The sequence below is a fragment of the Ornithodoros turicata genome, chromosome 1 (genome assembly GCF_037126465.1).
Source record: "Ornithodoros turicata isolate Travis chromosome 1, ASM3712646v1, whole genome shotgun sequence".
NCBI classification, from domain to species: domain Eukaryota; kingdom Metazoa; phylum Arthropoda; class Arachnida; order Ixodida; family Argasidae; genus Ornithodoros; species Ornithodoros turicata.
The window spans coordinates 622468-648297 of record NC_088201.1 but is presented as its reverse complement, the minus strand read 5'-3'; the positions used below and the strand labels follow the sequence as shown (position 1 = coordinate 648297).

Sequence of the window (25830 nt, the reverse complement as noted above, 5' to 3'; positions counted from 1 at the left end):
GTTAATAATGAGTAGTTAAATCTACATTCCATTCAACAAGCAACATAAAATGGATATACATAGTTTGCTGCATTAGTTCGCTAGCGATATCGTTCGCTGGATTCTATAGTATTTCTCTACTGTCAGTCAGACACAGGTGTTACAGTTGTCCTTACATCTTTTTCTAGGCCGATGTTTATGGGTTATAAAAGCTCTACACCCACTTATTCAGGTGTTTCATTGCGGTTTGATTGCATTGAAAATACGGTTCATCAACATAGAAAGTATGAGACAACAACTACAACATCATTGTCTGACCGCCACCAACAACAAAACAGAACTATATATGAGAATACCAGTATTCCGGTTGAGTTGGGAACTACGTCCGACGATATCCACATTCAACGAGCGTGAAGTCAGAGCCTCAGGATAGTGGGCATTTGCGTTTCATTTCATTGATACGAATACAGAAGGTAATGTGTCATTGCGCTCAGTATTCTGTAGTACTCCCCTTTATAAAAGAACGCGGCTAACATATCTGCCAGAAATAAGTAGAAGGTAGCAGGACCTTGGAAAAACCAGTGATGAATCACCTCGTGTCATAGTCAATATTTATTTGTTGTTGGAGAACGGGCTAAAGGTCAGTCAAACGGGACGTCGGCTTGCTATTCCAAAAATACATAAATACATAAATAAATAAATAAATAAAATTCAGAAATAGGAGCTAAATGAAACGGACGCGACGGAACAGCACGTTAGTTAGTTGATTATTAGGTTAGTAAAAGTTCGGTGTTTGCATTTTCATGTTCAGGTTAGTGTTAGTGGGCTTTGGCATTTTCCGCGCATAAATAGCCAGATAACATTTATTTACAGTATCGTATTTTCCTGTGTATAACGCGCACCCCTAAAAATGAGCGGAATTTGAAAAAACTTCCATGTATAACGCGCACCGGTGCATAACGCGCGCCGCAATGTTGCTACAAGCTTCTGTACTGCCACCAGTATACAGAACAAACCAAGGCGGTGTATAATATATGCATACGCAGAAATGGCCAGATAACATTTATTTACAGTGGTTTATTTTTCAACGGGGACTTCGATCACGTTATTTTGAGATACGGCCAATTTTTCGAGACGGGTTCCCTGGATTTTCCATCTTTCGACAATCCTTGCTAGTTGCACGTTGGATGACCCAAAACCTGTACCCGTCTGACTTTGCACGGCGCACAAAGGGGGGCCTTCTAAGGCAGATAACGAAAAGCTCCGGGTCACTGGGGATTCTCCGCTGAACTAGTGTCTACGCTGAACGAAAGGTCTGGTGTAATGTGAAATACCCTGTCAAAACCAAGGAGTGTCTAAAAATATAGTACTGAAGTTTCCGGGTAATAACAGAGCGTTATGAGATGGAAATCGTGCTCCGAGACCTCGTCGCGCGTCAAGTTCCTTTCATTTTATCTTGTACATTTATACATAAAGATGGAGTTCAAGGAGTTATTCCGAAATCCTAAGCTGTTTGGAGAAGGCGTTTGATCGAAGACCACTTGGTCGCAAGCCGTTCGGTCGAAAGCCGGTTGATCGACGCCGTCTGTTCGAAAGACGTTTTTTCGAAGGGAGTTCGAAGCTCGCAGCGTGTCCTTGGCACCTCTTGTTTTGTAACTTTTGATTCAAACATACGTAGCATGAGGCAATCAGTGTATTCTCCTTTTTTGTTTGTTTCTTGCTTTTTTTTTTTTTTTTTTTGCAGCTAAAGAGGGGAGACCACTGGTCATTTGTAGAAAGGTTTTATTGGTCATTCACGAACAGCATAGCCTTCTGGCTTTTTACTCTCTCCCACCCGAAAGGAAATAAAATTGAATAAAATTGAATTGAATTGAATAGAACAATGCGGAAGTATCCCGCGTAGCTGTAGGACACATACCGAAGAAAATGTCTTCAAGTTGGGAGCAGCCAATAGTCTGTGCTTCTTCTGGGCACCCTTTTCATTGCTGGGATCCGAAATGGGATCCGAAATGGGATAGTGATATGTGCACGAAAGGCACTCGAAGTATAAATGCTAAAAAGGAAATTTTGCCATAGTATAAAATACAGATATTGTATTAACAGCCATATAAAACCTTAGATCAGTCTTGTTTATAGTATGCATCTGCTCCAAACGAAGCAATAAAAAACTCAATCAAACGACCGCTGCCATTTCGATCAAACGGTGTTCGATCAAATGACTTTCGACCAAATGTCCCGCGTTCGATCAAACGGCTTTCGTTCTTGCGTAGACGATTTCTCCGGGGGCATTTTTCTCTGGGGACATTTTTTCCTGGGATGAAAATCTGGCATCTCGGGCGAGCTTTGATTATATGAAACGACTTCTCCGTGATCATTCCTTCATTTGGCAACTAGCGCTCATATTCATCTCTGGAAACCCCAATTTTGTAATTGCATTTGTGTTGCCCTTCAAGAATAGCGATTTTCCTAAAATACGCATAAATTTGGCTCGGGTGTGGGAAAAAGCGGTCCCGGAAATAACGGTCCCAGAAAAAACGGTCCCGGAAGAAAGGGTCCCGGAAAGAAGGGTCCCACTGGCAAAAGGCGGAAAAAAAGGTCCCGCAGGCATGGAATGGTTTTGCCATCGCTTGTGCACAAAAGCACATCTTTGGTGTGACAGAGGATGCTCCTCAGACAGAGATAGTTGTTATGTTTTGTGAATACGGTGTTTTATTTGCTCTTTTTTTTTTTCTTCCTTTGAATTGCCTAGTTGTAGGACCTGACTACCCCGCTTGACTAAAATTCCTACCCCAAAGTCGGCAATAACTCGATCGGTAACTGGCTTCGGGTAGTAGCTTCGGTTGGCACTTACACTTGACGTTATTCTCTCTTCCGGCTTTGGGCGAAGTTCTTTTTGTCTGTGTAATCTACTCTATCCTAGGCGTGGTCAGAAGGAGGCCTCGAATAAAAGTATGCGGGTTATACCAGTGGAGTGGAGGGTATATGTTTACTGGAAAAAAAAAAAAAAAATACTAATAATGATAACTACAAGGAAAGGTCAGCCAGGTGCGAAGCCGGTATACAATAAAAAACTTGTTTCAGCACTAGTTCATAGACTGTTCATGCACGGTATGCACGAATGTACTAAGAGTATTCAGAAGAATGTGCGGGAGAAAGAAAATAACGGCTGGGTCCGGTACCATTTTTTCCTGTCTTACTATAGCAGTGTGACATGTAATTGCCCGCTGTTTTTGTTCTTGAATAAATGCAAGCGTATTTGTGCACTAATGTCATCTGTCCCGCACCGATCGAGTTACTGCCAACTTTGGGGTAGCAATTTTAATCAAGCGGGGTAGTCACATGCTACTACTGCGCAATTCACTACGCAATTTATAATTTGTAATGTATTGAATGTCTAAATAAAGCATTTATCTATCTAAAAATTCAAAGCAAAAAAAGAAAGAGGAAAATAAAACACCGTGTTCACAAAATATAATACATATATCACTGTCACACCATAGATGTGCGTTTAAGCGATGGCAAAGCTATATCGCCTGCCTGCTGGACCATTTTTTCCGCCTTGTGCCAGCGGGACCCTTTTTTCGGGGACCATTTTTTCCGGGACCGATTTGGCTCACATGGTGTCCAGTTCTTCAGCTTTTCCACGACCGAATTTCACGTTTTCAAGTTTAGATTGAATTAACTGAGACCTCAGCATCCAATACAACGAAATCTGGAGTAAAAATTTACGCTTCAGAAATTATTCTAAAAAAAGAAAAGAAGGCATATATTATCCTGTCCCACATAATAAGGAGGCCGAACTGTACTTTTTTGCCACACTCAAACAAGAACCTGTTACGTTGTCAGGTGACCATTGTTATTATTTTTCTACAATGTGTCCTTTTATTTTTTGTCGAATCGTTCCTCTTGGCGTTCAGGAAAAAAAAAAAGACTGTGTTGGGAATATCGCCACTCCCGCTGCAAGGCCTTGCCGCTCAACCTTCCCATATCTTTTTTGGTTGGTTTCCGTGTGACGAGCCCAAGCCTTTATCGCCCTTCACCTCCTTTATACGGTTTTGCAAACTCGTACACCAGAAGAAAGGGAGTCCCCTGTCACTGGGGTTGTCGACTGACATCATTTTTCTGAGCGGGTATAAGGTGAAAGAAAAAGAAGGGAGAACATGGAGGAAAGGAGCCTTTCAAATATGTTACTGAAGTTTTCGGGTAATGATAAGAAGTCTGTTCTACGACGGAAATTTTGAAAAGTCTTTTGCACAAACGCCTTGTAAATGAATTCAGATATTTGATAATGCTTACTTACCAGAAATATACATATCAAAATGTCATTTTTGCATGAATAATAGAGTTATTATCAAGGTAAATTGCATGTTGTAAAAACATTTTTGGGACCTCTCATATAGGACCCCGGTTAGCGAATGCTGCCCTGTTGTGCATTTCTCACACACAAAATATGGACTTTGTCGCAGGCAATGCTATGTACCTCGTATCTTTAATGAGCTCCCCTTCGACTGTTTTTCTTTGGAATCGAAGTACAAACTAAAAAAAGCGCTACGGAACTTTATCATAGGATGTAGTACCTTTATATGTTCATGTACTGTCAAACTGTATGCCGCTGACTGCTTCAGGCCCAGTGCCACAAGCTTTTCCGCTTAGACGGGCCTGTTTTATTATATTTGTAGTTTGCTTTCTTGAGTAAAATTATTATTATTATTATTATTATTATTATTATGTAAGCGAGTGCAAAAAAAAAGAATATCGTTTCAAGCACTAGATTCTCCAGACTGGCATTGTAAGCGCTGTGTGTAGGCAATGTTTATAGCCTAATTTACAGCCGCTGGTAGATCCAATTGAGAGCCTCCGAGATACCGGCATCAGTACTATCCGATCACACTTGTACGTCGGCATACAGTAAGTATGCACTAGTAAAACAATACGAAGAGCAACTAAAAATTCCATAATCAGGCAGTACAGGCGCTAGTGACTTGTGAAAATAATAATTGTAGCATGAATATATAAGAAGAAAAAAATAAAGTACTCATGTAGCAATAGGAGACAAGCAAAAAGACGTGAATGTCTCGAATCGAACTGCGGACCTTTCGTGACAAAGTCCGACACTTTACCACTCGACAAACAACGCAGAGGGCGCGGGCCACCTTAAACTAGCGAGGTCAACCATGCACAATGAGGATTATTTCGTGAGTCGGAGGCGAACGGCGTGATAAGGACGGCGAGCGTGGCGCCATCTAGAATCAGGAAAATCGTGAATCGGAGTTGCTCCCCGACTGGTATGGCCTCTTAAGTGTATCTTGCTGGCACAGTGCGTCTGAAAAAAAAAAAAAAGATTTTGGGAACAGAAAGTATCAGGACTACACTGCTCTATCAGTGTGGACGCTATTTGCAAGTGTTGATCCATTTCTTCTTTCTCTCGCTAAAGGGAGTACCTGTCCACTAAAAACGTCAATGCAGACAACAGCACTAAGCTATTAGCCATGCATATCCTGATAAAAGCAGTCCTATGGGAGATATAAAATGGAAGCATTGAATCGTTTCGATGCTGCAACCGGTTTGATTTTTTGCTTGGCCGAACCGGAACTAAACCGGAACGAGATCCAAGCAATACGAGCCTCTATTTTATGCGGTTCGACACCCTGGACCTTTCTATGCCATCTTAATTGTGCAGGGAAAAATCTCAAGACGAAAGTCCCCGATATCCCAAACAAAGACTGTTCTTGTTCTGGGCAGAACAGTCTGTTTGAGATATTGTAACCTGCAATGTCGCAACCCTGCTGCAACATGAGACAATATGAACCACCTGCCCCGTCTTGTTCCAGTTGTGCAATATTGAGGACGTGTTGTCTGATGTTGCAGCAGGGAAACACAGCCCGGAGGGTTAGAACCGAACAGGATAGCTGCAGTTATGTCTTATGTTTTAACCCTGCTGCAACATGAGACAATATGAACCAAATACCCGTCTTGTTCCTGTTGTGCAATATTGAGGACATGTTGTCTGATGTTGCAGCAGGGAAACACAGCCCGGAGGGTTAGAACCGAACAGGATAGCTGCAGTTATGTCCTATGTTTTAACCCTGCTGCAACATGAGACAATATGAACCAAATACCCGTCTTGTTCCCGTTGTGCAATATTGAGGACATGTTGTCTGATGTTGCAGCAGGGAAACACAGCCCGGAGGGTTAGAACCGAACAGGATAGCTGCAGTTATGTCCTATGTTTTAACCCTGCTGCAACATGAGACAGTATGAACCAAATACCCGTCTTGTTCCCGTTGTGCAATATTGAGGACATGTTGTCTGATGTTGCAGCAGGGAAACACAGCCCGGAGGGTTAGAACCGAACAGGATAGCTGCAGTTATGTCCTATGTTTTAACCCTGCTGCAACATGAGACAATATGAACCAAATACCCGTCTTGTTCCCGTTGTGCAATATTGAGGACATGTTGTCTGATGTTGCAGCAGGGAAACACAGCCCGGAGGGTTAGAACCGAACAGGATAGCTGCAGTTATGTCCTATGTTTTAACCCTGCTGCAACATGAGACAATATGAACCAAATACCCGTCTTGTTCCCGTTGTGCAATATTGAGGACATGTTGTCTGATGTTGCAGCAGGGAAACACAGCCCGGAGGGTTAGAACCGAACAGGATAGCTGCAGTTATGTCCTATGTTTTAACCCTGCTGCAACATGAGACAATATGAACCAAATACCCGTCTTGTTCCCGTTGTGCAATATTGAGGACATGTTGTCTGATGTTGCAGCAGGGAAACACAGCCCGGAGGGTTAGAACCGAACAGGATAGCTGCAGTTATGTCCTATGTTTTAACCCTGCTGCAACATGAGACAATATGAACCAAATACCCGTCTTGTTCCCGTTGTGCAATATTGAGGACATGTTGTCTGATGTTGCAGCAGGGAAACACAGCCCGGAGGGTTAGAACCGAACAGGATAGCTGCAGTTATGTCCTATGTTTTAACCCTGCTGCAACATGAGACAATATGAACCAAATACCCGTCTTGTTCCCGTTGTGCAATATTGAGGACATGTTGTCTGATGTTGCAGCAGGGAAACACAGCCCGGAGGGTTAGAACCGAACAGGATAGCTGCAGTTATGTCCTATGTCCTATGTTTTAACCCTGCTGCAACATGAGACAATATGAACCAAATACCCGTCTTGTTCCCGTTGTGCAATATTGAGGACATGTTGTCTGATGTTGCAGCAGGGAAACACAGCCCGGAGGGTTAGAACCGAACAGGATAGCTGCAGTTATGTCCTATGTTTTAACCCTGCTGCAACATGAGACAATATGAACCAAATACCCATCTTGTTCCCGTTGTGCAATATTGAGGACACTGGCCGACACGTGTCTACTTGTCCATGGTCTTGAAAACATCCTGAAGGTGCATAATGTAAAAACCCCAAGACTAGGGAACACGAAGGGACAGACACAACACGAATTCGTTCTTCGTGTTGTGTCTGTCCCTTCGTGTTCCCTAGACTCGTGGTTTTTACATTATGCATCATCTTCACCAGCTCGCTTGCTTCCTAGCCATTTTTTTCATTCTCTTGAGGGTGTTGGTCTGCATACTGTATAATTAAATACATTTTTAGTAATTAATTACATCCAGAATTACATCAAAGATGTAATCGTATATGTAATTGAATTACTTTTGAAAATCTGTAATGCACTCGGAATTACTTTTGGAACTATTTTGTATGTGATTTGGGATGCAACCTCATTTCAAATGTTTTCTGTCTTTTGCAATGTCCGCGATTTTTACTCTTTCACGAAAGACAAAATTATCGTGTATGTATGCAATGTATGTGCAGCAGTCATAGCCTCGACAATCCCATGTTCATTGTTGGCGTATGGTTGGCTGGCATAGCTATCCCCAAGAAGGATGTCATCGCTATCGCACATTCCAGGTTTAAGACAGAGCGGGTCCATGAATAACCATAGGTCGGCGCAATCATGATCGCATTGCCTTATCAAAGCCTGATGATCGCGATCATGAAGCACTGGCAAGGCGCAATCATGATCGCGCCGACCTTTGGTGGTAATTGCAATGACATATTTTAAAAATGCAATAAAAGCTGTAGCTTCTATAATGGAAGGTCACAGGTCATCTGATGAGGAAGCTAGTTTTATGTTTGATTGTGTCAAAAACAAAAGTGGGAGAAATAATTTGAAAGGTACCCGCTTGAAGCCTTGATGAAGTATCTGTTTTCTCCTGGTGGTATATTCATGACCAGAAGTGATGTCTTGTTCCTGAAGGACCTTATCAGCTGACGTATGAGCCCTCACTAGACAGAGCATAACTTAAAAAATTCTCTTTTTCAGTGTTTAATATTCTAATAATATCTTCTAATATAATATTCTAGGTAATAAGCTGATTTCCGCAGCAATTCTAAGATTGTACCATGCTAAGCATTGTGCTCCACTACAACTAGTCATTTTCTTGTCTTTTCTCTGTCCACTAGTCATTTGTCTTTTCGTTAAATATACAAACATACGAGTATATATTGAAATGAATAATTCAGTGTAACTCAATTACATTTTATAGTTAACTGTAGTTGTAATTGAGTTACAATTCTTATTTTGTAATTGTAACTAATTTAATTACTTTTATGAACATGTAGTTGTAATCGTAATTCAATTACTGTTGAAAAGTAGCTTTTACAGGTCCTCTGCCAAGTAAATAACATGCATGCTTGAATACACGAAGCCATTGTTTCCAGGAAACGCCATCTACCCATCACTAAAGACGTTGCTTCATTTTAATACCAGGGAATTCCTCAACGTGCTTGCATTGGTAGGTTCCAATGCAACATCTTGAAACAAGAACGTTGAGCACATTTTTGCCAGTTTTCTCAAATGGTTCATTAGACTAAAGATTTTCTCAATGAGTTTGTAATGTTCTTTTCTGTTTTGGTTCTTTCAGGCATTTGAGGAGGAAGAATTGAAAACCAAGTCTGGGTGAGTGAATTATGCAGAGTTCAAGATAACTCATTACTGTAACTAAGTTCCTTTTTTTGGTAACATGAAACTTGACTTGGTACTTTTGTGCCGTGATAACTTTCAGAGGAACTCGTTCCTTTTTCAGGTAACTTTGCCGAAGTAACCTAAGTTAAGTTCCAAGTTGCTTTCAACTCGCTTTTCACTAACGTGCACATATTTTCTTGCTTTCTCTCCGGTTTCTTTGTGGCATTTTTTGCCATAAAACGTGATGTTCAATCAATGACAGCATTTTATTCAGGAAGTAAGAACCGCTGCGCCCACAGGGAGTAAGACGCAAAGCGTTGGAATAAACCTCTACCAGAGAAACGTCATCATGACATTGGTAGACAGACTGAAACCGATCGGAACAAATCGGAAGGAGAGGGCTGGGTTCCACTGCCTCCCATTGAAAGAAAAGTAGGACCGAGTGTCGCATCTCTTTAAAGGTCAGCTATGCCGATATCCCAAATACATAGTCGAAACGTTTGGGATATTCTGAAAGCCCACATCTAGCTCTCCCCAAAATGCACCTTCATTCTCCCAGTTCGGTACAGAAACACACAGCCATTTTTATCGGGCATTGTGACGCGCCTTCGTAGTTGTGAGTGGATTCCAGCTACGGCTTTTCGTGGCTTCACGTATCTGTGCTTGAAGATGGCGGACAGCCGGGTTCCACTGGTTCCGCGATAAGTGCCAACTCATTCCTGAACCAACCTCTGTGCGATGTTTGTGCGATGCGTTTGTGTTTTGTTACCACGTACAATTTGTATCAAGTGGCGTCTGCGTTAGCCCCTTTACAGCACTTGCCCATTGTAGAGACTGACGTTTCGACAGCGGTTTAGCAAGAAATGCCGACAGCGTTTTATTCTTGCAGGAAAAAATGGTGCTATGTATTTGAGAAACCGCATGCTGCTATGGGACAAGTTTTACGTACGATTTATCAATGTGCAACACCGTCCACGATGGTATGGAACGACGAGCGACGTAAAACGAAATACAAGTCACATTTTAAACTTTTTGTGGGATTCTGTGCATTTACCAGAAGCTTTCTTTGAATCGCACACTCCCATGTCACGCTGCGTTGTGTGGCACACTACAAACTACTGCATTTCATGTCTCACTTCTTGATATTGTTTGTAATGAGCTCCGTAGCACAAAAAAATGCGCACGAAAGCTCCAGAAGCCATGTGGTTGCACACTATGCAGACGCAAAAGAAGTACCAGAGCACATATTGCCACTTAGAAATGGTGTTTTTAGAAATGTGGGGTCTGAAGAGTTAGGGCATAGCAGAGGTCCTAGAAATCAAATTAGTGGGTGCACCTTATCCTTCTGTAGAGTGCTGTTTCAATTTACAACTCAGCCCATGGGGTGTAAAAGTGATAGAGGCAATTATGTGACTTGTTGTCTTGGGTGACATCACTGGCCAGCGTCGGAATTCATTCTGTACTCTGGAATTATTGCACAAGTCACTTTGTATTTAATATTTATCATGTAGGACATGATAAGCAAGATGTAAGTTGAAATTGAAATTTATTTATCTTTCGAATGGAAAAGGAAGAAAAAGCCTAGTGGCTTGACAAGGCTGCTTTCCCAGTGTGCAACAACAGCAACAATTTTACATAGAAGAATATAGTTCAGCCAAAACATTTAAAACATGAATACAGTCAAAAAGGGAGAGAAGTCAGACAGAAATAAATACATCACACACCTTATCAATAATAAGTCAATTGTGAATTAATTATGGTCTTGAAAGTACTGCACTAATTTACACCTACTCATAGTCAAAGGGTTCAGAGATTTACCAATATATTGGTTAAAAACAGAGGCAGACGTGTAATAAAGTGATTGCTTGCCATAATTTGTTCTGCATAGCGGGACAAGCCATCGTTCATGACATAGTTCATACGGTGGTGTGTATGTGCACAATTTCAAGAAGGCCGTATTGCTAATACTCCTTGAGTAAGTTAATGTTAAATTGTAATTGTAAATGTTGGTCATAAAAACTATTGGGTTGGGTAAAGCTTGAATAAATGTGCAGTGTGTGAAGAACGGCCGACATTGGCAATCAGTCGCAGTGCTCTTTTCTGTAAAGCTTATGTATATTTCTCTTTGTTGTCTAGAAGAGAATAGTGAACTATATAGCTGTAGTTTCACCTTTTCTGGTAACATCCCATTTACTGCGGCTAGTTTTTTCGCAACATGGTCTACATGTGCATTCCAAGTAAGGTACTCAGAGAAAATTACCCCTAAATTTTTAAGAAACAGACTTTCTTGAGTATCGTATCGTTGTAATAAACCATAATATCGTCATCGACTTTCTTGTTTAACGGACGGCAATGTCTCATTGGCAAGGAGCTCTAGTTCTGTTTTTGAAGGTCCCGAAAAGAGAAGAGTGGTGTCGTTAGCATATATAATGAAGTTCAGCTGTACAGAGCTGTGAATAACTGGTGCAATGTTTACTATGTTATTAATATATATATTAAAAAGCAGAGGACCCAAAATGCTGCCCTGGGGAACGCCAGATCTTATGTTACCAAAATGGGATCGAAAGTTATTCAAAATTACAGCCTGTTTTCTAGCAGACAAATAAGACTTTGCCACGGATTTCGTACCAGTGTAGTTTTTCAGCCAGGACATCATGGCTTATACAGTCGAAGGCCTTACGAAAGTCAATGTACATCTTCTTCTCTAGATTCTGTACAATTATTTCTTTTTGTTTTAACAGTGCTATTTCCGTTGACCTATGTTTCCTAAAACCAAACTGTTCGTCTATAATTACATTGCGGGCGGTAATTAGATGGATCATTTTTGTCACCGCTCTTATATACAGGGTGTCCACGCTAAGTGTGAACAGATTTTTTAAAATATATATAACACTTTTTCCAAGATGAAATCAATTGCAATATAGCATATGCTAAAGGGCACTCCCTAGCAGGGCATTAGCAAAGTCCAAAGGCAATGTCTTAATTAACTTTCATTAATTAACTTTTTAATTATAAAAGCTACAAAGTTGTCCCAATGAGAACATCTGTTCCTTTTGGTCACCTGATATCGTAGCCGTTTTCAGAACCAAAATCCGTTCGATAGATCGCCCGCAAAAAATTCGTGAAGGAACGCCATTTCTTTCTTTATTTTGTTCATTGCACTTCTTAGAAGACGCGTCTTTCTTTCGCCCCCAATGTGAGAGGGAGAAATGGAAACCCCTCTCCTCATTCTATTTCACACGCAGTCCTAGTATCATTCTGAGTGTGCCCATGCGTCCCCTTCGACATAACGTGTCTTGGACAGAAACAAATCCAAAAAGTCAACTGCTTACACATGCAACTGTCTTGGATTTCTCAAACCACTTGTTGTTTCAACGCTGCCTTGAGCTCTGTGTTCTGGAAATTTAGGCAGCATCCAGAGCCCCTGCAATGTGTTGCCATGTTTCTCGAGGGCATCGAAAGTCTGTCCTTGGCTGCCTGTGTTTCACTATGGCTCTCAGATACAAACTACCCCATTTCAACACAGTAGGAAACACAGATTTGTAAATAGCATATCTGTTGATTTCACTGTACATACCCCCCATGTAAAAGATCATAGTGGATACTACATCTTGTGCGATAATGTCAGGATCACAAAACCGCTAGATTTGAAACCACTCTTACGTCGTCGTTGTAGTATTTGTGTGAAGCTACGCAATTCCTGTCCTGCAAATAATTTAATTTCATCATCTACCAGCATGATGATCCCCTGAAAAGCAATTCTCACTTGGCTGGAACTACCGGTTCTGAAACCTATCCCTGACATGTGTAGCCATCAGGGAGCAAAACCAAGGGCTGCGGTGGAAGAGACAAACACACTAGGGCTATGTTCTCACTGTGTATCAGCTGTTCTGGCTACTAAGAAGAACATGTTCCAAGTTAATATAACATGGCTTGACACGATACGCCGGCGAAAGCGAAGAAATAAAATTAGTAGTTAAATGTACAGTACATAAACACTTGCCATAACATGACAGTTTCCTTCCTGCATTCATGCACTACTATTCATCCCACTTAAAGAGTGCACTGAATTTTTTTATAGCATTACACGCTCGTTTGACAGAACTTGAACAAGATTACATAGCACACGATAAAAGTAGAGAGAATGTAATGTGCAGCTTTCCATTCATGCTTAATGGCTGCAGCAGTAATGCATGAAGGCCACTGCTAAGTTGTGTTGAGAAACAGCACTTTCTGTTAGCCATGTCTAAATGAAAGGTACCTGACCTGAACCAAAGTAACCGTTCTGAGTCTGGAACGCACAAAGAGAAAAACTCAACACACGCCACAACATTAACAGATAGGCAGATGAGCTGTGGGGAGCTCCACCTTGGAACAAAGTCAACAAGTAATTCACCAAAAGTCAAGAGTGCCTGAAATGTAACATCTCTGACTGGTAGCACTCACTGGCTTTTTCATGAATTATTTGTTTGTATTCTCATGAGGTGGTGAGGGCCCCAAAGAGACTCCCATTCTTGCATGTGTCCTTAGGGTTGCTCACCACTGCAGAAAAAAAAAAAAAGATTTAATGACAAGAAATGGATAGTCATGTTTACTTTATAATGATTGTGCACAACAGAAAGAAGACTTTTGCACAAAGAACACTTTTGTCTAACATCAAGTTACAAAATTCTAGAATATATAAGACATGTTGTAAGGTAGAGAACAAGTAGAGCGAAGGTTGGTACAAATATACAAATAAAAATACAAACATAGTATAATAAAATAAAACTGGGTACGACGCCATCAGTTTAAAACAGACAAGGAATGAGTTGTGTAGCATAATACATGAATGACTACGGCGGCCAGATAAGTACTTGGCACAAAAGGCATTCACGGGCGACACATTCAGGGAAACAGTGCTACAGTGTCTTGTCAACTCATCCCTTGCCGGCTTGAAACTGATGGAGTTGTACCCCCTTTTTATTTTCTTATATATGTTTGTATATTTATTTTTATGTCCTTACCAACCCTCGCTCTCTGCCTTACAATATGTTTTATATATTCTGGGATTATACAACTTCACGTTAGACATTAACAAGAGAGCAGCCTTGTGCATGAAAGTCTCGTCTCATTAAAATTTAGATGTTCTCAACAGTCTTCTTTGTGTTGTGAATCTCTATGGCAGGATACCTGCACATTGCTGTTCTACGTACTGTGACTTTGCAGTAAGATTATGGACTTTGGATAAAAAGACTACACCGCACTGCTCAGGTATTTTTGCCTAGTGAACAACATGTATGCAGTATGCACACAGCATTTGTGCAGTGGACCCACTAAAAATGTAATGAATGTGACATTGCCCACGGTAATGCACCAAGTTCAACACAATTATTGTAGAATCCAGGTATTTTAACTTACATGTCAATCCAGTACCACATCCAGTGTGAAGTTGTGACAAATAAATAGTTTCCATTTTTCTTAGCTCTCAGAACACAGACAGTGAATTAATAAGAGTACACAATGTTAACATGGATTCTGGGCTATTCTTCAATCAAACATTCACAGATAGTAAAGGCACCTTCCTCAATGGACATTGACGACAGTGAAAATTCTAAAACACTATCAGAGACAACATCAGCTTCTGCTTGTCAGAAAGGATTGTATGTCCAACAAAAATCCAGCTAACAGTAGCAAAAATTGTGCAAAAGACAAATTAACTGAACTAATGTAACGTACCTTCTATATGAGACAGAAGTTTATACCACCCCATCCACAGGAACCAGTGTCCGGACAGCAAAAGTGCTTGAACTGGGAGACCTTTGTTTTCCACCCTGAAAGCACAGGATGTAACGTTGAGGGCAGATTTAAGAGTGGTGTCAAGATGTCTGCATGAGAGCGCCCATGAAAAGTGCAACATAGGTGAATACTCAAATTATAACATCATATTGTCATACCTGTTTGTGGCAGCTAGACTGCAACTAAAGTGTCAGCAATTTCTTCATGCACCAGATGCAAGCCACATCCTACTTCATTTCCGCCTTCAGCGTACACCTGTGGTAATTCACAAGTTAGATTATCAATACTGTTTTGCTGTTAATTGTGGCTATATCAAAGTAAGCACAGTAGGACAGCTGCACAATCGATTCATGAAGCTTGCTATTTTTATATCTGAACTACGACTTACCTTTTTGCTCTCGTTTTTTGCCTTCATCCTCCGTGGCACATTCAAAATTTGTGTGTCCGGCATCTCAGATTTTCATCAGACGATTTGGTGCCGAGATTCCAAATTGCCTCTGGAGCCGCGCGTAACCTATGATAACATTCGCGGACGACATCCTTGGAGTGGAACTTAGCAAGCACCGCTGTCGCTGTCAGCCAAGAGCTTCGCACTGCTTGGTCTTTTGGCAACTTATAGTAGGTAACACTTGAATGCTCCGATGAATTGTTCTAAAAGCGTATCACGTATCATATTGCTCCAGCCCATAAAAGACAAGGTCAGCACAAGCAAGTGCACTTTCCAAACGACGCCGTGCCAAAAAATTTTCACATGCTTTGTTTCCGGCTTAGCAATAACATAACAGCTGTTTGCTTATGTGCGATGCACAGAGGGCCAAACGAAAGAAGCCAAGCGGCCAAGCCAAGAGTCCATGCCAAGCCAAAGACAGATAAACCGAGAGCAGTGACGTCGGTGCGCCCGTGCGCAGGGTTTGCCGACGGTCTGATGGCCGGGCGTGGGAACTAAAAAAATGTTTTTCTTAAAAACTACAAACAGTTGGACCAAGATATTTCACACACATATTCAGTGTTCGCTAATGAACACACGGCGCGAGTATCGCTCAGTTCTGCGGCACTTTAAAATTGGCATATCTGACCTTTAAGGGACCATATCATAATCCCCTCAAGACCGTGGCTTTCGGGCGAGACCTTGTTCACCTCTAGCTTCGAGCGTAGTTCAATTCTACCAAATTTTGGCGCTGTCGAACACTATGACGTCATTTGTTTACAAAGAGGGAGAGGTCTATTGTTGGACATAAACGAAAACGATCTAAGAGTGTTGCACTCCTCCGCAGGCAACTCAAGGTCTAAACTGCTCACGCGCGCTGCACCTGCGTAATGCTATTTTGTGTCGGAAGTAAGTTGGAAGTAACTCGTTCTTTTTTTTAAGTAACTGCTTGGTTATTAACTTAGTTACATTTTGTGCACTGTAACTTAACTTGTAAAGAGTTCTTTTTGATGAGTAACTTCTCGATCTATGGAATTATGGCCTACTGCATGCAACATGCCAATCTACTAGCAGGCCTCAGTAGGGCAATTGGTCTGCTTACCAGTTTCCTTGTCCAACTCCAAAGCCCAACTTGGCTTAGACGAGTCTGTGAGATAGGGACTACTTGAAATATCAAGTGCACAATTACTGTTTTAAGTAAATTGTGGAATGAGTACTTTGTATAGTAGTTTTATGCTGCACTTTTTTGTCAAGTCCACAGATCGTAATACAATAAAAAGTTGCAAAACAAGCAGAATATAAAGAAAGTGCATGGTTGACATGATTGGAATGTTTGGATGAAACCCACTAATTAGAGCTGTTACATTGTACAAAGGTTAAAATATCTATGAACACTGACTGAGAATTGGAGAGACATTTACGGGGATGCCCTGTCTTCCCCCACCTTCAAATGCCCCTGAGCATGTACTACCAACATAATTGCAGTACTCTCGCTAATTCAAACGCAGAGATTTTTGCTTACAGAGGTATATGCTGCATGACAAAATTATGGTTACTTACCTGTACCGGGTATTTCACGAAAATCCCCTGGCTGAATAATTCGCAAACAGGTGGCGCCATGAAAGAAATTTCTTTTTGGCAAAGATCCTCGAAACATCGGATATGAACTGAGTGGCGAGCGGCTCATTTGCATACGCTCACTAATTAAATAAACATCGTAACTTTTAAATTCTACTTCGCACACTTACGGAGCCTCTGCGCGGAGCAGCGCACAAATGCACTCTTTGGATCTGCTATCCGGCTGTCGATTTCATGTTTATTCACCTGGTTCAGGCACGGGGACGACGGAAGATTAGGAACAGCCGCAAGAGATGCTTTAGTATTCCTTATCAAAGCGACTGGTAAACAGCACTGGTGGTTCTGTCGTTCCGTAGGTGAGATACCGTGCTCTTATCATGAATGATGATGTGGGGGATGTGCGTCCTGGGGCGACTTCTAAGGGAACTGTGCCGAAAAATTAACTACACCACTTAACACGCTCCTAGTCAACCCTCATCCCGAAAGGACAACGTTCTCGCCCAATTTGTTGAAAACGTGAGGCGGACCCTGTGGAGAAGGAACACCAAAGTGTCTCCTGCGGTCTTGCGGCTGTTCCTTATCTTCCGTCACCCCCGGTTTTTATTTCATTAGTGAGCGTATGCAAATGAGCCGCTCACTAGTACTCAGTTCATAGCTGATGTCCCAAGGATCATTACCAAAAAGAAATTTCTTGGATGGTGCCACCTGTTGACAAATTATTCAGCCGGGGGATTTTCATGAAACACCCTGTATATGTATCTGCACGTACAAGGTGTTTTGCTCAAACTCATAAAAAATTGTAACTGACGACGTACTCATTGGAGAATTGTGGGACTTTGGTCAATTACCTTCTGGAAACTTTTGTCGCCATTTAGGTAGGCTTTTGACAATTTTTAGTTGAGGGAAATTGATTTTAATTTAGTTTAATGTAGCGGGCCAAAGAAAAATTTGAGATGTTTGAATTAATGCGAGTCTACCATAATATTGGTGACGAGGTTCCACTGAGGAATGACATGAGTATTATTGAAAGATGGAAAAGAAAGAAAAAAATGTATTTGTGTCTCACAGTCTAGCTCAGAAGCAAAGGGTTGTTGACATCCTCCTCCAGATCATGGTGAAAAGTGAAGGATTTTCGGTAAGTTTTCCGAGTGGCCATGATGAAGCTTTGATGGGCATTGTGGTTGCAGCCGACCCAAGTTGGGGCCCTCTTTACGTTCCTGGCAAGGCAGTTGGCTAGACCAGACAACACCCTAGTTGTCAATAGATTACTCTTTGAGCAGGTAATTGTTTCTGGATGTGCCCCCAAAATGGCAGGCTGTTAGTAGGTGGTAAAATGCAGGTGGTAGAATACCTTACTCAGAGCGGTGAAGATGCTCGTTTGGAAGAGCGCCAACAAGCACTCATGGAACTTATCCAAACTGGTGGCCTAGCAAGCATGGACGACTCCCACCTGTTGGCACTCGTCCAAAAAGCCAACTTGTAAGTGGAATGCTAGTGTGTTGCAACAAATTGGTGATTGGCAAATTTGATTGCCACAGCTACCGGGTGTGTGAATATCTCTACGCAAAGCAGAAGCGGTATGATAAGATATTTCTCTGCTATCTGAAGGACCCTTCACGTAAGGTATGACACACTTGTTTAAAATAAGGAGCATGCAAGCCACCTTTGGGAAGTGCCCTCACCCAGGGCTTCCATGCTCCTTTAACATTCATGTTGATTCTGGTCTGCAAGAACGCTTTGACAGTACATGTATGAGCCTACTTTCAGCCTCAAACGTTCTACTATGCAACTCAAGTGTTGGAGAGTTCAGACGTTGACGAACAGGACAAGAAAATGCTTCAAGACCAACTGATTGCGAATGTTCAAGTATGTTTTTGTCAATTTTACTGTGAAACTCTGCAGGTCGTTTATGTCCCATAGGACTTGCTTGATGTGGACAACACTGCAACATCTCAACTAATGCTGCACTATTTAGCGCACAGAGTGGATGATGTCGTTAAGAAGCTTGAGGTGAGATGGATTATGATGGATTAGAACAAGTGAGAGCAACTTTGTCAACTGCAGGGCTGTGAACAAGTCCTGTATGATTTCTTGCAAGGGATCTGGAACAGCAGGTAGGACATACATACACATTTCTTGACAACCATATTTTCTCAAGCACCAAGCCTCCTCTGTAAATGTTGGTTGGGAATCTCCACCATCTCTCCAAATACGCTGCATTTTATGAGCAACTGCAGTATGAAGCCTTTGATGAAGCTGGTTCGTTACACAGAAACGTGCATAGCATGCTCTAAAATCCCCAAAGGACAGCCATGAGCTAGCCCGCGTAGGGTAGTGCAGCATTGGGGGCTACGTAGAGCTTACCTTAGTATTTTTCTACAAGTGGTGCATGCTTTTTCCAAAGTTGACTATCATCATTATTCTACTCGTTTTCATAGGAGCTGTTGCTGTAGTCTGCTACGGTAATCGTACAGCCACTTTTGCTCCTTATAGGGATTGCAGGTTGTGACATGGTCATTATAATCTAGAAGTGGGTTGCTCTAAAGGCTTGCCTCACCCCTTGTCTTTAAGCAAGGCCTTTCAGGCTTTCTCAAACAAAGAGGGCTATGGAATGGATAAATTGCAGTGTGGGCGGCTCTAGTCTTTCTTGCAAAGTGGTACACTACAAAGTGGTACACCAAGTCAGTTCATGAAGGATAGTATGAAAATGAGTAGTGCACATAATACCACCAGATAAACTTAGAAGTACTGCTGCATTGTGACCATTGCTGTTGTTGCACCAAAAAACAGAATCAATCAATCAACATCAGGAAGGCACTGTAAGATGAAGAATAGGGCGTAAGGGCGCGCTGCACCCAAGGGGGGGGGGGGGGGGGGGCACGCCCCCTCCCGTGACTCCGCCCCCTCTCCCAGTCCCACCCTCCCCTTGTTTGCAGCGCGCCCTTATGCCCGAAACTTTGTGGAAAAAAAACTGGCGATTTTGATTGGAATAGTGTGTGATGGCAATGGTCTTCCAAATTGATGAAGAAAAATGCTACCTTTGCTAATTCGGCTAATTTGCGGGTGAATTAATAAAATTAGCTTAATTAATGCGTGGCACAAATGCAAACTGCGTGAATCTGCGGCTAGTCTGTATGTCCAAGTAGTTTAGTAACGGCATCCCCTCGTGTATAGTCTACCATGTATAGTCCATACATTTAGATTGGAGCAAAGCTGATTCATTATCATGGTATAAAAGCTCTAAAACTGACTGAGAATGGACAGACACAACAGAGCGCTACTTTCAATAAATATTTATTGATAACAATACAACAACAATAACAAAAAACAAGAATAAATATTTGTTGAAAGTAACACTCCGTTGTGTCCATTGCTTTTATTCCTAGATGAACTGTTACCAAAAAGACATTTTATCTGATTCATCAGTTGTGGGAATGTTTTAGGTGTTTGCTTTAAAAGCGTCCACTTGATACATGCATGTAACACAGAATGTTGTCATACTTTATATCGCAGAGAGCAAGAAAGACATACATCTCAGGGAGACGAGTTCCACAGAATGGACGTTGCCATACAGGAGAAATATGTGGAATTGATGTGTCGTTTTGATCCCCCTTCAGTTCTCAAGTTCCTCCTATCATCTGATGGGTATCGGTTGGAGGAGACCCTAGAGGCATGTACAGAAAGAAATTGATACATGTTGTGAAACTTTGGGCACACTTTTTCTTCCATTCCATTGTTTCGTCTGCTGGGATACAGCTTCGGGAAGCCATTCAGAATCTTGCCTTGTCTTGGCTTTACATTAATTTGTTTGTGAGGCGCAAGTGCTGGTGCCAGACGACAGGTGGAACACATATTACGGGACACTACCAAGATGTGTTTTCATGCTAGAAACCAAATTTTAAGTTAGCAGGCTGCAACTTGATCAAGTAAGGCAGCGTTCATGAAACGGGTCTCAATTCAGGGGTCTGAACTTGTGTGCCCTGGTTGTCGCTTTTAGGATGAACCTCAAACACTATGACTTGATGTCTAGGTAGAGTTGAGATGCAAACGTACAGGTACTATAATATTCTACCGGTGGCATTTTAGATTTGCCGTAAGCACAATGTGATGGATGCCATGGCACACCTTTTGGAGAAGGCAGGCAACATTCATGAAGCATTCAAAATCCTCCTGGAGGTGGGTTTTCCTGTCTAACCTTACTTGTACTGTATTTGTGTTCCAAATGTGCTCCCGACCTAGTCATAGGTCCTCATTTGCCACAATTTCTACAATTTCAAGCAGTGAATGTGCCACAGGAGTTTTCATAGGAGCTGTCATCTGCTACGGCAATGTTGAAATTGAAATTTCCGTCGTCCAATCACGATGGATAGGTGTTACCGATTTGATATGCTCGTTATAATCTAGTAGGTCGTAAAATAAAGATACAAATTTGTCTTAACCAAATGCATGTGAAAAGTCCATTTTGTCTGGGATATGACAATCTCTTGCAAGCTTTATATGACAGATGTTATGGCAAGAGTGTCTATATTTGCGTTTCAGTTTCTGGAAAGCAAATTGAACAAGTATTTGAGCATGGAGAAGGAGGACCAAGACGATGTTGCATTTGCAGCTGTGGACACACAGCTCTGCTTCATCATTCAACTATGTCAACGGAATTCTCCCAAACTAGACACCGCCCAACGTGAGGTAATTTTGTACCTTTCCACAGGGTCAGAGAAGCATGCTTTTAGTGGTGGTGCCCTTCACTAACACTCTTCCAACCATGGGTATCTATATTTTTTCTTTCCTGCAGTAAGATGCCTGCAGATACAGATAAAGTACTGATCTACATTTAGAGAGCCACCATCTGTGATGAAACCCTTGAACAATGAGTGTTTTTGAGGTCTCTAGACAGAATAAACATTTGGCTCGTTTTGTTGCCCAGGCATTATGGTTTCCCTTACTGGAAGTAGTCATGGCTCCGCAAAGACTGGCTGAGGGGAACAGTAAAGAGCTACCAGGTGGGTTTCAAAGGACCTACTATGTAATAGGTAGTGGCAAGGTACTCACTTGTGCCAATAAACTAACACTATTTCTTTTGATTAGCTCATGCAAAACATGATTTCCTTCCTTGGTAAGGTCGCTCGTTGAATAGCATCTTAGGCGTATTCATAAAGGTGTATATATTTCTGCATGAAATAGCATATTTATTTGCATAATTTGCGCTTTTTTTTTCCCCCGACAAAAATTGAGGGCGCAATTTCACGTTGAACATTTCCAAATTGTACGTCCTCCGCATCCGTCAGATAACAGTAGACAATTACAGACACAACGTTGTTGGAAGGTAGAGGCCATTCCTCTTGATGAACCGTGTTACCCATTCCCTGGTTTCTTTTAACGACGTCGCCACCTTTCGTGGTTGCAATACGCCTTGTGAGACTGGCGGGTTCCTCTTTTTGTTTCCTCCAATACCAGCTTTCATGGACTGCTATCGCACGTAACATAAACTTTGCGGTATAGTTGTCATAGCCCATGTTGATGATGTTCCCAAAACAGATGATAATGAACAGCGTAGTGTGGCCGTGCAATGACGAATGAAAAGTGCAAGATATCAGCACAAAGAGGTGGGGGAGGACCACAAGTCACATACGAGGTTGTGTGGCTGCAAAAATTATGCCAATTTGTACTTTGTCTTTTTAGCGCAAAAGTAGGGGTGCACAAATTATGCGAGCAGATACGGTACCTTTTACGGCATTAGCATCGTGTTAGAGTGGAAATTTTTCAGTTTTCACAATTTTTGAAATTTGGCGGTTCAGACCAAAGCAGCTGTTACAATACCTCATTCAATAGAAGAGAGATTCCAGTACATGATACTAAAGCAACTGAAATATATTGGAAGATAGTGTGTCGTTGACTGTTTTGCAGTGAGAATACATTGTTGAGGCTGTTAGGAACAACAGTCTGGTCAGGAGAAACATTGTGTCAGGGGTGCTACAAGTCCCTCGGTATAAAGGGGGAGAGCTCAAGTTCCAAGGATAGGTACATGATGAATGTTCTGTAGACAAAAATAAAAAAAAAATAAATAAAACTTACTCTGCACGAAGCAAAATTAATTTAAATATGATGCTATAAAACAGCTTCACCTTATTACATTCAATCACTTAGACAATATCAGTCACTGATGCAAATGAGTTGTAGCCATATTTAGGTTTGGGATGTGATTCAGAGGAGTGATGCTTTGGAGTAAATATATTGCCCATAAAGTGTCAAGTAAGAAATCCTTCCCACTTAAAAGAAGTTACCTGGAGTAAAGAAAATTCCGTAGGAATATGTAAGATGTCTTTCTGAGTATGTTGAGCCCCCCCCCCCCCCCCCTTTGAGCAGATGTTGGACAGCTATTGGAAAGTAATATTTCCTAAAAAGCCCGCGAAGGATGCAGCTAAGAGCTTGGGTGTCAACTGTCAGTGATGGACCAGTAATGCACACTTGTCAACTCTCGTGCTCCAGACTGCACGTCAGAGCATGTAGTAGTGACCTTGTCTAGGAGTTTCTTGACAGGAGAAATTTGCCTTTGCTATGTAAATTTCACTCAACTTATATCAACGTATTCATAAAGTGACAGTAAAATTGTACTAGTTTCCTAGTTTTTTTAGTATTATGTATTGGCATCTCCATTAAATAAGGTTTATCTGGACATCCCCAAAATTGCCATTAAAATGATGCACTGAAACTTGGCGCAAATATGTGACTGCGTTCATTTGACCCATGAGGGACAAAATAGACATCACTTTTTAGGTTACACAGGGTGTAGTAGTGCATTTTGAATGATATAAAAATGATATTACGTAGTACTTTACTGGATAAAGCACGAGCAGATTTTCTATGAAACTATTAGAGGTGAGTGGGTTATATCTTGTAGGAAATAGCAGAATTTGCTTTCTCACCTCATGCAGGATTGAAGATCTTAACTCACCATCTGTTGGCTAGCATGATGGGCTTTGTGGCATTACCAAGAATCCTTCACAAGTTGGTACAGGTACATTTGTCTCTCAGTTTCCATGTGGAATGGAGACCCAAGTGGTTTTCGTTTGCCTAGGACCCAACCTACAGCAGTGGCAAATTTGCTCAGGTGAAGGACCTCATTGTGAAGATGCTGGACACCCACAATTATGAAAAGGTACCATTTGAAAAGGTAGCCAAAGTATTAATTAAAGGTAACTAAAGCCACTATTATCGCAGGCACTGTTAAATACCACAAACCGTCTCCTCAACTACGACCTCCACTCAAGTTTGAATAGCTTGAAGTCTGTCGCCAACAGAGGTTACGCATCTCATTCCCCAACGTGTTCCACATGCCACAAGAACTTTGCGCAACTGGACAACTTAGTCATGTTTAGGTGTGTTCTCAAAAGCAGGGAAGGGTAACGGCTATTACTCATGTGCGATGATATTGATGCTCTCCATGACAGCATGGAAACAAAGCGAGGGTGGCTACTACTGAGAGCCTATCTTTGGCAAAACAGGGTGCTGTTCCATTATCCTTCCCTACTCCAAAGTTAATCATTGGGTTCTAGGTGTGGCCACTGCTACCATGAGTCGTGCATGGAACAGTCATTGGACAAAGGTCACTGGTACTGCCTGTCCTGTTTTCCAAGGGGCAAGAAGCCCACACCATTCTCCAAACGCATATTGGAGTGGAATGATTTGCGTCCAAACAGGAAACCCAATGTAAGGGTTGTTTAACAAGTTGTTTAACAGGTGGACCTAATGGTGCTTTTGCTTTGCAGATTCTAGGGCTTCCTAGATCACCTGTGCTGTCTCGAGAAGACCTTAAGCTCAGTCTGTCCCCAGCACCATACAACATTGCACTCGATATATGATGAAAATGTTTTATTCTTGGCCAAATGCATCAGTGCCTCTCGCCATCCTGTTCTTTCTTGCTAGTCTTGCTTTCCACTTCTGTTGTCTTGTTCTGCATTGAAAATGCATTCTGCCAAAATGCAAACAGCACAATTGAAACATTTACCTGACTGAGCAAGTCTTTCTTCATGGCATAGGCATCTTCCCCGTCTGCGTAGTATTTGGGCTCAATTTCACTGATCCTGTAAAGTGGCCATTGGGAAAAACTGTTGCAGTTACCACTGGAATACTCACGTGAATCCCAATGTGTTGGTGTAGAGGTGCAGGGCAGCCCGATTACTTTTCCGCACATGTAACGACACATATTTGGCCTTGAAACATTCCACCATGGCTTGCGATGACTGGTCCATCAGCTTTTGCGCCAACCCCAACCGCCTGTGCGATCGCTTTACTGCCTACATGTCGGGCAGAATATTCCCAAAGTACAGGTATATGAATCTTGTGAAGCACAAAGAAACTGGCATACCAATGAAGTAATGTGACCATGGGGATCGTCATCAGAATCTTCCTCCCTACATAAGAAAAAAAATGGCACTTAACAGAGAAGATTGCATTTAGAGCTACATGTGCTTACATTTTTGCTAGAACGTATCCAACTATTTTCCCCTTTTCGTCTTCTGCAACGTATGACAGCTGTGGCCAGGAAAGCCCGTGGTAAAAATAATATTTCATCTGGTAGTTTTCTGGCAAGCATAGCAAGTTGCAATGCTGCATGTTCATCAAGTCTTCTGTCTGGATTAAAAACACTCATGAGTATGTAGCTCGAAATATATCAATCTTGTCGAAAAACACGTATTTGTCTAAAAACAATAGAAAAGTTATCTGTACGTCGAGGCAATGTACCCACCAGAATTTCGAGATCGCTTGTACAAAGATGAGTCTGAACCACAAGTAAAATTTGCTTGATATCATCCGATATATTAAGGTGAATTCAAATCTTACCTTTGCACATCGAATGTTCATTTTGTGATATATGATCGTTTATGCATCTAACGACAATACACCAAGCAGATTAAGGCGACAAGACGCGCTTGTTCTAGACCTCCGTTCTGCTAATAGACCGCAGGCTGGCACAAGGTATATGGTATATGCAGCCGCCGGTATATGTATATGGCTGGCATGGCATGGCGGCATGGCCTTGGACAGGAGGCGCTGCCTTGGACGTACCCAA

General features: G+C 41.8%; 2 protein-coding genes and 1 long non-coding RNA gene across 5 annotated transcripts in view; 1 reads left to right on the top strand and 2 right to left on the bottom strand.

Moving 5' to 3' along the window:
- LOC135377221 (vacuolar protein sorting-associated protein 8 homolog) overlaps positions 1–24762 on the top strand; it is an 83866-nt gene extending 59104 nt beyond the window's left edge. Inside the window, exons 23-40 of the mRNA XM_064609514.1 lie at positions 8734–8807; positions 8937–8971; positions 17829–17895; positions 17948–18040; positions 18100–18239; positions 18299–18383; positions 18528–18626; positions 18681–18770; positions 18825–18874; positions 20274–20430; positions 20847–20936; positions 21300–21446; positions 21685–21760; positions 23693–23775; positions 23836–23916; positions 23979–24136; positions 24314–24467; positions 24527–24762. Coding sequence (XP_064465584.1) covers positions 8734–8807; positions 8937–8971; positions 17829–17895; positions 17948–18040; positions 18100–18239; positions 18299–18383; positions 18528–18626; positions 18681–18770; positions 18825–18874; positions 20274–20430; positions 20847–20936; positions 21300–21446; positions 21685–21760; positions 23693–23775; positions 23836–23916; positions 23979–24136; positions 24314–24467; positions 24527–24619 — 1772 coding nt within the window. The 3' untranslated portion in view covers positions 24620–24762. The remainder of the gene's footprint in view (positions 1–8733; positions 8808–8936; positions 8972–17828; positions 17896–17947; positions 18041–18099; positions 18240–18298; positions 18384–18527; positions 18627–18680; positions 18771–18824; positions 18875–20273; positions 20431–20846; positions 20937–21299; positions 21447–21684; positions 21761–23692; positions 23776–23835; positions 23917–23978; positions 24137–24313; positions 24468–24526) is intronic.
- Positions 4695–15855, bottom strand: LOC135377223 (uncharacterized). Its single transcript, XR_010418099.1, has 3 exons — positions 15832–15855; positions 8192–8298; positions 4695–5302 (listed from the first exon to the last, which is right to left on the bottom strand). It is a non-coding gene; the product is annotated as an uncharacterized LOC135377223 (long non-coding RNA).
- Positions 24615–25737, bottom strand: LOC135377222 (N-alpha-acetyltransferase 10-like). 3 transcript variants are annotated; one of them, XM_064609515.1, is made up of 6 exons: positions 25602–25737; positions 25234–25391; positions 25126–25171; positions 24894–25054; positions 24760–24841; positions 24615–24711 (listed from the first exon to the last, which is right to left on the bottom strand). In XM_064609515.1, exons 1-6 carry the CDS (start codon positions 25620–25622, stop codon positions 24649–24651), a joined length of 531 nt encoding a protein of 176 aa, XP_064465585.1. In that variant the 5' UTR covers positions 25623–25737; the 3' UTR covers positions 24615–24648. The 3 variants fall into 3 exon arrangements, with proteins under 3 accessions (XP_064465585.1, XP_064465586.1, XP_064465587.1); XM_064609516.1 differs by having other exon boundaries at positions 24766–24841; XM_064609517.1 differs by having other exon boundaries at positions 25234–25387.
- Between the last annotated feature and the right edge of the window lie 93 nt (positions 25738–25830).